Source organism: Hypanus sabinus, chromosome 3, assembly GCF_030144855.1.
Source record: "Hypanus sabinus isolate sHypSab1 chromosome 3, sHypSab1.hap1, whole genome shotgun sequence".
NCBI classification, from domain to species: domain Eukaryota; kingdom Metazoa; phylum Chordata; class Chondrichthyes; order Myliobatiformes; family Dasyatidae; genus Hypanus; species Hypanus sabinus.
The window spans coordinates 35,684,928-35,696,957 of record NC_082708.1 but is presented as its reverse complement, the minus strand read 5'-3'; the positions used below and the strand labels follow the sequence as shown (position 1 = coordinate 35,696,957).

At 39.3% G+C, this 12,030-nt stretch overlaps 1 protein-coding gene across 2 annotated transcripts in view; it reads left to right on the top strand.

Annotated features, from left to right (window-relative positions):
- Positions 1-12,030, top strand: part of nbeaa (neurobeachin a) — a 790,167-nt gene that overhangs the window by 262,250 nt on the left and 515,887 nt on the right. For both annotated transcript variants that reach the window (XM_059964072.1, XM_059964073.1), the window contains exons 20-21: positions 10,314-10,437; positions 11,565-11,757. In XM_059964072.1, the coding sequence (XP_059820055.1) occupies positions 10,314-10,437; positions 11,565-11,757 (317 nt within the window). The remainder of the gene's footprint in view (positions 1-10,313; positions 10,438-11,564; positions 11,758-12,030) is intronic.

The window sequence follows — 12,030 nt, the reverse complement described above, 5'->3', positions numbered from 1 at the left end:
GGGGCAAAAATCAAAAAGGGTGATGGATACGGGACTGAAAGTGTTATATTTGAATGCACGCAGTATATGAAATAAGATAGATGATTGTGTAGCGCAGTTAGAGATTGACTGATGTTGTTGGCATCTCTGAGTCGTGGCTAAAAAAAGCTGTATATTGTATCGAAAGGAAAGGCAGACTGGTAGAGAGGGTGGGTTGACTCTGTAGGTAAAAAATTAAATCAAACTCTTAAAAAGAGTAGGTAGAGTTAAGAAACTGCAAGGGTAGAAAGATTGGGAAAATCAGGTTGTTGCTGGATCCTAAGAGAGGGAATTTGTAGAATGTCTATGAGATGGCATTTTAGAGCAGCTTATGGTTGGCTCAACCATAGGGAACAGCAATTCTGGATTGGGTATTCTGCAGTGACCCAGATTGGATTAGGGAATTTAAGGTCCAGAAACCCTTAAAAAGTATTGATTGTAATATCAGAATCAGGTTTACTATCACCAGCATGTGATGTGAAATCTGTTAACTTAGCAGCAGCAGTTCAGTGCAATACATAATCTAGCAAAGAGAGAGAAAAAAATTAATAAATTAATTAACATAATAAATAAACAAGTAAGTCAATTACGTATATTGAATAGATTATTTAAAAATGTGCAAAAACAAATACTGTATATTTTTTAAAAAGTGAGATAGTGTCCAAAGCTTCGAAGTCCATTTAGGAATTGGATGGCAGTGGGGAAGAAGCTGTTCCTGGATCACTGAGTGTGTGCCTTCAGGCTTCTGTATCTCCTACCTGATGATAACAGTGAGAAAAGGGCATGCTCTGGGTGCTGGAGGTCTTTAATAATGGACACTGCCTTTCTGCGACACAGCTCCCAAAAGAGGTACTGAGTACTTTGTAGACCAGTGCCCAAGATGGAGCTGACTAGACTTACAACCTTCTGCAACTTCTTTCGGTCCTGTGCAGTAGCCCCTCCATACCAGACAGTAATGCAGCCTGTCAGAATGCTCTCCACGATACAACTATAGAATATGATAGAATTCACCCTGCAGTTTGAGAAGGAGAAGCTAAAACCAGATGTATCAGTATTGCAGTAGAGTAAAAGGAAGTACAGAGGCATGAGAGAGGAGCTAGCTGAAGTTGATTGTAAGTGGACACTAGTAGGGATAATGGCAGAACAGCAATGGCTGGTGTTTCTGGGGGATGTTTAGAAGGCGCAGGAAAGATATATCCCAAAGATAATGTATTCGAAAGGGAGGATGACTGTGGCTAACAAGGGAAGTTACTGACAACATAAAAGCAAAAAAAAGCATAAAAGTGAAAAAAGCAGAGGATTGTGAAGCTTTTAAAAACCAGCAGAAGGTAACTAAAAATGCCATGATGGAAGAAAATATGAAATATGAAGGTAAGCTAGCCAATAATATAAAAGAAAATAAACAAAATTTTTCAAATGTATAGAGTATACGAGAGATGAGATTTGATATTGGACTGCTGGAAAATGGTGCTGGAACGGTAGTAATGGGGAACAAAGAAATGGTGGATGAACTGGGTGTCAGACTTCACTGTGTGAGACACTAGCAGAATGCCAGAAATGCGAGAGTATCGGGGTAGAAGTGACTGACTTGCAATTACTATGGAGAAGGTGCTTGTGAAGTTGAAATGTCTGAAGGTAGATAAGTCATCTGGACCAGATGGACTATACCTCACGGTTCTGAAAAAGGCAGCTGAGGTGATTGTGGAAGCATTAGTATTGATCTTTAAAGAGTCACTAAATTCTGAATGGTTCTTGAGGACTGGAAAATTGCAAATGTCACCCCACTGTTTAAGAAGGGAGGGAGCAGAAGAATAGACAATAGGTGCAGGAGTAGGCCATTTGGTCCTTCGAGCCAGCACCGCCAATCAATGTGATCATGGCTGATCATCCACAATCAGTACCCCATTCCTACCTTCTCTCCATATCCCTTGACTCTGCTTTCTTTATGAGCTCTATCTAACTCTTTCTTAAAAGCATCCAGAGAATTAGCCTCCACTGCCTTCTGAGGCAGAGCATTCCACAGATCCACAACTCTCTGGGTGAAAATGTTTTTCCTGAACTCCATTCTAAATGGTCTACCCCTTATTCTTAAACTGTGGCCTCTGGTTCTTGTCTCCCCCAACATCGGGAACATGTTTCCTGCCTCTAGCATGTCCAATCCCTTAATAATTTTATATGTTTCAATCAGATTCCCGCTCATCCTTCTAAATTCCAGTGTATACAAGCCCAGTCGCTCCAAACTTTCAACATATGACACTCCCGCCATCCCGGAAATTAACCTTGTGAACCTAGCTGCACTCCCTCAATAGCAAGAATGTCCTTCGTCAAATTTGGAGACTAGAACTGAATACAATACTCCAGGGCCTTGTACAACTGCAGAAGGACCTCTTTGCTCCTATACTCAGCTCCCCTTGTTATGAAGGCCAACGTGCCATTAGCCTTCACAAAGTATACTGCAGATGCTGTGGTCAAATCAACACGTACAAACAAGCTGGATGAACTCAGCAGGTCGGGCAGCATCTGTTGAAATGAGCAGTCAATATTTCGGTCCGAGACCCTTCGTCAGGACTGAAGGACTGACATTAGTCTTGACAAAGGGTCTCAGCCCGAAACGTTGACTGCTCATTTCAATGGATGCTGCCCAACCTGCAGAGTTCATCCAGCTTGTTTGTATGTGTTGCCATTAGCTTTCTTCACTGCCTGTACGTACATGCTTACTTTCAGTGACTGATGTACAAGAACACCTAGATCTTGTTGTACTTCCCCTTTTCCTAACTTGACACCATTCAGGTAGTAATCTGCCTTCCTGTTCTTGCCACCAAAGTGGATAACCTCTTATTTATACACATTAAACTGCATCTGCTCACTTGCCCAACTTGTCCATGTCACCCTGCATTCTCCTAATATCCTCCTCATATTTCACACTGCCATCCAGCTTTGTGTCATCTGCAAATTTGCTAATGTTACTTTTAATCCCTTCATCTAAATCATTAATGTATATTGTTAATAGCTGCAGTCCCAGCACTGAGCCCCACTAGTACCCCACTAGTCACTGCTTGCCATTCTGAAAAGGACCTATAAATCCCTACTCTTTGTTTCCTGTCTGCCAAACAATTTTCTATCCATGTTAGTGCCCTACCCCCAATACCATGTGCTCTAATTTTGCCCACTAATCTCCTATTTCCTAAGAAAGGAAATTATAGGCTAGTTAGCCTGACTTCAGTGGTTGGAAAGGTGTTAGTCTGTTATGAAAGTTGAGCTTTCAGAGGCACAGGACAAATAGTCGAAAATCAGCATGACTTTCTAATAGAGAACGTTTGCCTGACAAATCTGTCGGAATTCTTTAAGCAAGTAACAGACAGGCTAGACAAAGTAGAGCCAGGTGGATGTGGTTTATTTGGTTTTTCAGAAGGCTCTTGACAAGGTACCACACATGAAGCTGCTTAAAGATAAGATCCCATGGTATTACAATGAAGATACTAGTATGGATAGAAGATTGGTTGACTGGCAGGAGGCAAAGTGTGGGTATAATAGGACCTTTTCTAGTTGGCTGCCAGTGACTAGTACTGTACCTTAGTGGTTGGTATTAGGGCCACTTCTTTTCACGGATAAAGGAATTGATAGTTTTGTGGTCAAGCCTGCAGACTACACAAAGGTATGTGGAGGGGCAGGTGGTGTTGAGGAAGCAGGGTGTCAGCAGAAGAACTTTGACAGATTGGAGAAATGGGCAATAAAGTGGCAGATGGAGTATATTGTAGGGAAGTGCATGGTCATGCTGAAGGAATAAAGGCATAGACTATTTTCTAAATGGGGAGAAAATGCAAAAATCGGGTGCAAAGGGACTTGGGAAACCTCATGCTGAGTTCCCTGAAGGTTAATTTGCAGGTTCAGTCGGTGGTAAGGAAGGCAAAGGCAATGTTAGCATTAGTTTTGAGAGGATTAGAATATAAAAGCAAGGATGTAAGGGTTACTTAATAAGGTATTGGTCAGACTACACTTGGAGTATTGTGGGCAGTTTTGTGCCCCTTATCTAAGAAAATGTATGCTAGCATTGGAGAAGGTCCAGAGGAAGTTTACGAGAATGATCCCAGGAATGAAAGGGTTAATAGTTGCATTTGATGGTTCTGGGCTTGCACTCATTGGAGATTAGAAGAACGAAGGATGATCTCATTGAAACCTATCAAATTTTGAAAGTCCTAGTTCAAGTCCTAGACCAGAGGGCACAGCCTCAGAATTGAGGGATATCCATTTAGAGCAGAGTTGAGGAAACACTTCTTGAGTCAGAGAGTGGTGAATCTGTGGAATTTATTATCACAGGTGGTTGTGCATTCCAAGTCATTTGATGTAGTGTATTTAAGGAGGAGGTTGATAGATTCTTCATTAATCAGGGCATCAAAGATTTTGTGGAAGAGACATGAGAATGGTGTTGAGAAGGATAATAAATCCACCAAGATGGAATGGCAGAGCAGACTCAATAGGCTGAATGCCTGATTTTTCTGCTATGTTTTATGGTCTTCAGATATCACAATCATTGGGCTCACTTCCAGGGCAGGTGAGACCTTTATAAGAAGGGTGGGTTGCACCTCAGTTGGAGGGGCAGGGAGTTTCCTTGTAGGGGAGTTTGCTCGTGGTACTCGGAAGATTTAAACCAGCGTATAGCAGGGGTTGGAAGCCAGAGATGAGGAGAGAGTAGAGGTTAAAACAAGTAAATCTGATGGGAAGATCAGGCGGGGCCGGATTATAAAATGTGGAGGGATAAACAGTCTTAAGTACGTTTATTTCAGTGCAAGGAGTATAACAAATAAAGCAGATGAAGTGTGAATCTGGCTTAGTATATGGAACTACAGTGATATATACATTACAGAAAGTAGATTGAGAGAAGGGCAGACTGGCAGTGTTCTAGGATTTAGATGTTTTGGGTGTGATAAAGAGGGAATGTAAAATATGTGAGAGAATTATATTATGGATGTCTTTGGGGGCTCATCTAGTGATGCTTTTTTACAAAAGAAAGTATGGTGTGTTGGCATTCATCAACTGTGGGATTGAGTTCAAAGCCACGAGGTAATGTTACAGCTACATAAGACCTTGGTCAAACCCCACTTGGAGTACTGTCTTCAGTTCTGATCACCTCACTACAGGAAGGATGTGGATACTATAGAGAGAGTGCAGTGGAGATTTACAAGGATGTTGCTTGCGTTGGAGGGCGTACATTATGAGAATAGGTTGAGTGAACTTGACCTTTTCTCCTTGGAATGACAGAGGATGAGAGGTGACCTGATGGAGGTGTACAAGATAATAGAGGGTAATGATTGTGTGGATAGCCAGAGGCTTTTTCCCAGGTCTGAAATGGCTAACAGGAGGGTACATAGTTTTAAGGCGATTGGAAATAGATACTGAGGGGATTTCAGGCTTAAGTTTTTCACACAGAGAGTGGTAGGTGCGTGGAATGCACTCCTGGTGGTGGTGGTGGAAACGGGTACAATAGGGTCTTTTAAGAGCCTCTTAGACAGGTACATGGAGCTTAGAAAAATAGAGGGCTATGCGCTAGGGAAATTCTAAGCAGTGTCGAGAGTAGGTTACATCGTTAGCACAACATTGTGGGCTGAAGGGCCTGTAATGTGCTGTACGTTTCAATGTTTTATGTTCAATGATATATGGGTAGAGCTCAGGAATAAGGAATATACAGGTGGGATTATACTGAAGTTTTTCTGATAGCCTGCAGTAGACAGAGAAAAAGACAAGTAGTCAGATCAAGGAAAGATGTGAAAGCAACATTGTTGTAGTGAATGATTTTAACATCTTCCATATTGACTGGAATTCTCTGAGTGCCAGAGGTATAGATGGGGCAAAATATGTTCAGTTCACCCAGCAGGATTCCTTGAAACAATATGTAGGCGGTCCAACCAAAGGGGGGGGGGGGTGGGCAATGTTAGATATTATACTTTGAAATGAGCCTGGCCAGGTGATCAAAATTTCAGTAAGGAGGCACTTTGTGACAATGTTACTAATTCCTTAAATTTATCAGGTTCTTGGGTGAATGTGTTAAATTGAGGGAAGGCTGATTGCAATAATGTTAGGCTGGAGCTAGGAAAATTTGTGTGTTTGGTGATGAATCCACAACTGACATTTGGGAGCCTTTTAAACGCCAACTGGTTTGAGTTCAGACCAATATGTTCCTGTGAGATTTAATGTTAAAAATGATCAGGTTCAGGAACTTTGGATGACATGTATTCAAAAATAAAAGTATTAGTCCATTACTTTCATCAATCCTTGTCCATTCATCCCTCCCCTCTAATTTTCCACCTGGTACTTATCCCTGCAAGTGGAAGAAGTGCTACGCCTGCCCATTTACTTCCTCCCACACCTCCATTCAGGGCCCCATACCATCCTTCCAGGTGAAGCAACCCTTCATCAGCAAATCTGTTGGGGGTCATGTATTGTATTCAGTGCACCCTCCTAGTCGCTAAACATTTTGGTTCCAGTCCTTTTTCCCTTTCCAACATGTCAGTATATGGCCTCCACTACTGCCACAATGAGGCCACTCTCAGGATAGAGGAACAATATCTCATATTCTGTCTGGCTAGCCTCCAACCTGATTGCATGAACATCCATTTCTCCCACCTTCAATAACTTTCTCTCCTGCCCCTTCCCTCTTCTTTAATTTCTCACTCTGGCACCCCTGTTATCTTTTCCCCTCACAAGCCTATCCCCTCCCCTGTCCCCCTCTTCATTTCCTTTCTTCCATGGTCCACTCTCCTTTCCCATCGGATTTCTTCTTTTCTAGTCCTTTACCTTTCCACCTATCACCTCCTAGCTTTTTGCCTTATCCCCCTCCCTCCACCTGTCTTCAATTATCACCTTTAGGTTGTACTCTTTTCCTGCCCACCTTCTTAGTCTGGCTTCTTTCCCCTTCTCTTTCTACTTCTGATGAGAGTCTCAGCCTGAAACGTTGACTGTTTGTACATTTCCATTGATACTGCCCAAGCTGATGAGTTTCTCCAGCATTTTCAGCTTTTTGCTCTAGATTTCCAGCATCTGCAGAATCTCTAGTGTTTAAAAAAAAGGATATATGAAGTTTAGGAGACAGTTATCGGACAAGGCCCTTGATAAATATAAAGGAAGCAAGAAAGAATGTAAACAAGGAATGAGCAAGACTAAAGGAGCTATAAAATGTCCTTCACAGGGCGGATTAAGGAGAATCTCATGGCATTTTATATTTGTATTAGAAATAGCAATGTCAGGAGGGAAAAGTTAGGTTAAGTCCACTCAAAGATATTAAAACAGTGGTGTTGTGTGTCTTGAAAAACATTAACATACAACATGTACAATACAGCAGTGGATATGGCCCTTCAGCCCACAATGTTGTGCTGAATTAATTAATTCATATTAAATTAATACTCAAAATGCCCAATTAAACCAATCCCTTCTGCCTACCAGTTCCCTCTGCCCATACAGTGTTTATGAGGACAGGTTTTGACGTTTAAATCAAGGCTGTTTTAGAAGTCAGGAATGAGGCATAAAATTTGTTGCTTTACGATAATTTTATTTAAGAGTGATGGAACAAAGGGGAGTTGAAACAAACAGAGGCAGAAATCTACTACTTGAAGAAGGGAAACTAAAGAGAAGATGGTGCCTAGCGCAAAACTACTTTTATACTGTAGAGTTAAGAAAAAATCCATAGATAACAGACAGCCAATTAGAAAATACTTATTCAATACTGCAGTAAAAAGTTAACCAATGAAAAAAACATTTAGCCACTTAATGCAATACCAAGCCTTGCAGAATTACACTTTGTATAATCATTATAGGCATACTGAACTGTTATGCACACTGTAGCCGCTAGGAATTGTATTATATATAAGTAATCATACAAGCGGATCATTTATTGTTAAACTACAAAGAAAAATCAATTAAACAGTTGGATCCAAAAATATCCTTCCATTTCTTGCACATTCATGTGCATATCTCAGAGCCTCTTGAATATCTCTATTGTATTTGCCTCCACCACAGCTCCAGGCAGCGCATTCCAGGCATCCAAAATACTCTTTAAAAGAATTTTGCTTACACAAATACTTTGAACTTCTCTCAAGTTAAATGCATGCTCTTTGGTATTAGACATCTCAATACTGGGAAAAAGATGCTGGTTGTCCATCTATGCCTGTTATAATCTTGGAAATATCTGTCAGATCCTCCCTCAACCTCCACTGCTCCAGAGAAAATAACCCGTATGTGCAATCTCTTCTTGTAGCTCATGCCCTGTAATACAGGCAACATCCTTGTAAAAGTCTTCTTCACTGTTTCCAAAGCCTCAACATCTTTTGTATAATGAGGCGAGTAGAACTGAATGTAACATTCCAGATGTGGTATAACTAGAGTTATATAAAATTGCATCCTAAGTTCTTGATTCTTGAAGTGAATTCCTAGACTAATAAAGGCAAGCGTGCCAAATGTTACCTTTAGCACCCCATCAATCTGCATAGCTGCTTTCAGGGAACTATGAAGTTGGACCCCAAGATCTTTCAGCTCATCAACACTATCAAGGGTCTTAGCATTGGGAGATTAAAAGTAAAGACACATTTAATGTTAATTGTCTTGCAATTAACAATGCACTGTCTCTTTACATGTGATATCACAAGATGCAATACTTCATATTTGGCCCAGTTAAACTCCATCTGTCATATCTGCAACTGATCTATATCTGGCTGTATCCTTTGGCAGACTACTATTTTTCAACACCACCACCAATCTCTGTATCTTAAAGTGAAATTGAGGAATGAGTGCAAGTTTTCATAATCCAGTTAATCAGTGATGATAGTATCATCTGCAAACTTATACTTATCTATATTTTCATCCAGGTTATTTAAGCATATCAAAAAAATTCAAGGTAACAGTATAGATCCCTGCAGAACACCATTAGACACAGACCTGCAACCAAAATAAGTTTCATTGGCACTATCTTCTCTTGTCTATGATCAGACTAATTTTGAATCAAACAGCCAAAATCTTGTTGATTCTATGCACCTTCATCTTCTGGATGAGCCTCAAATCAGGGACCTTGTCAAATGCTTACTAAAATACATATCAACAAAATCAATACCTGCCTTCACCATCCTCATCAGTTCTCAAAAAACTCCATCAAGTTGGGTCTTGCATCACAAATTTGACTTTTTTGAGATAGTGATGAAGATGATTGGTGAGGGTGGGGGGGAACAGTAGCTGTTGCCAATGTGGACATGATAATGCATTTGACCTGATCCCTAATGGTAGCCTATTCTAGAAGATTAAGTCACATGGTATCAACAGTGAGTTGTTGATTTGGATACAAAATTTCCATAGTTACAGGTGATAGGAAATATTTTACTGATCTGAGTTCTATGATCAGTGCTGCTCTAAAAGAATCGATATTGGGTATTTATTTGTTTGTAATATATTGTATATAAATGATTTGGATGAAAATCTGATTAGTAAGGTTGCAGATGACACAGAAATTTGTGGTAGTGTGGTTAGTGAGGAAAGTTGTAAAATAATACAGCAGAATACATAATACTTGGAAACTTGGACAGAGAAATAGCACATGAAGTTTAATCTGAACAAGTATGAGGTGTATTTTGGGAGGTCACATGCAAGAGGAATTGATACAGCAAATGGAAGCATGTACAGAGAGAGTGCAAATCCATTGCACCATAAGAGTGGCTGCACAAGAGGATAGGGTGGTAAGGAAGGAGTTTGATCTGTTTGTCTTCATCAGTCAGCATAAAATTTGAGAAGTCGTGTTGAGTCTGTATAAAACTTTGGCTTTGCCATATTGTCCATTTCTGGTTGCCACACTATAGGAAAGATGTGGATTCTTTGGAGAGGGTGCAGAAGTGTTTCAACAAGATGATGCCTGGAATGGAAGTCCTGGTGAAATTGTAAAATGTTTTCCTTTGCTGCAGCAAATTCATGGTAGTAAACTTGGTGTTATTTCTATATTCTGTCATTTTTTCCATTCTTGATGCTGGCTGTACTGTATTGCTACCTGTTAATTGAGAGTGCACTTCTAACAGTGTTTAAAGATGTCTTTATGTGAAAATTATCTCTCTCAGTGATGTTAACAAGGAACACTATTTTCAGTATGATCCACTGATCCATTTTAAAGTTGGTTCTAATGCTTTGGTGTTGTATAGGGCATACTAAATCTGTGGGCAGATATGCTACTGTTACCTTGCCCATTTCAAATCGACGTGTAAGTTATTTCTTGTTTATTTATATACATGCATTATATACATCCCAAACTAACAATGTCTTTGTTTTAGTGATTCTCAAGGTAGTTGCTACTTTGTTGAAGAATTCGACACCAAGCAATGAACTAATGGAAGTTAGGCGACTGTTTTTATCAGATATGATAAAACTGTTTAGTAATAGCCGGGAAAATAGAAGGTATGTTGGAAAAGCTGTTATGATTTCTGATTTCCGAATGCATTTTTTCAAACCATGAGCTCACCTAGGTGCATATGTAATCATTTCCTGGTGGGCACTAAATAATGATGTGGACAATTTGTGTTAAATAGTTTGCTTTTGTGTCATAACATTATGCATGTTAATACTGATACTGAATAGAAATAAAACTTTGAAGAACATACAACATGGAATTTCTAAGAAAAATTCATAAGATGTTAAGCTATTGTGGTTACAAGCTTTGATTCTAGCCTGTGAAGTAAAATAATTCTTCACACTCAGGAACTGAATCCACTCCAGCTCAGGATCTTGCATTGCTGTGCCAAATCAAATAGCTCTGAAAGAAATTGTGAACTGATGAACCTTAAATGATTTTATTGTATTTTAAAAAAATCCTCCTTTAATTTTGTCCAGGATGTGAAGATGCCTATGCTTCATTTGTCCTTCCATGCTTATTTCCTGATTTCTTAACCTTTCAATTTGTTTTCTCAGCACTTTTCCAGCTCTGATCTTTATGTCCTTTCTGTGCTATTTTCAGAACCGCATAAACTACTGCAATTGACATATTGCAGAAATTACGATCTATTTTCTGTCTTATGGAAAACATACAGTGGTTTTCTGGAACCCTCCAGATGTTATGAAATTTTGTTTCTTGATTTATTTCTGAGTGTAGTTTGCCTCTGACCTCTCCATTTTAGCAAAACCAGACTTCAGCCATATTACTTTACAGTCTTAGAGAAAGCATTATAAATCACTAGGTCAGGGCACAGTACAAAAAACAATAATTATACTTATATCTTCACAGTTTCTTTATAATGTTTCTGTTCATTATTTCAATCTTATAGATGGTTCAACAGTATAATTAAGTTAACATTTTGCAAGATTTTTTTTCCAATTCTTTATTAAAATTAAAGCATAGCTGAGGCTGTTCTGAAAAAAAATTGTTTACTGACCAGACATGTTTGGTCTCAAAAGCAAAATTATATATTTGACAACCTATTTGCTTGTTTGAGATAAACAGCTAAGCATGTTGATGATGACAGTAATGTTATATTAATCCACTTGTTTTGATAACAGTTTATTCTGTATGTGCCAATGTTTTCTTTCAGATGCCTTTTGCAGTGTTCAGTTTGGCAAGACTGGATGTTCTCTCTTGGATATATAAATCCAAAATGCTCAGATGAACAGAAAATTTCAGAGATGGTGTACAACATTTTCCGTATCCTTCTATACCATGCAATTAAATATGAGTGGGGAGGTTGGCGTGTTTGGGTTGATACACTCTCCATAGCACATTCCAAGGTAAGATTTGTGCGCTGGTAACTTTTACTACAGTTACTTAAGTGATTTGTTTGTAAATTTTAAAAAATTTTTAAATTTTTTTATGAAGTGGTTCATTGTCATGATCATCATCAGCAGCTAAATACTAAAAGTTGTAGAGCAGCAGACATGCGTTATCTCGCCTATTTCTTGACCATTGTTTTCATTAAAACACGAATTACCTTCACTGTATTAACATTCTTCTTTAAACTAATTTGGATCCATTAGGCTGAACATGCTGGTGGAGAGCAACCT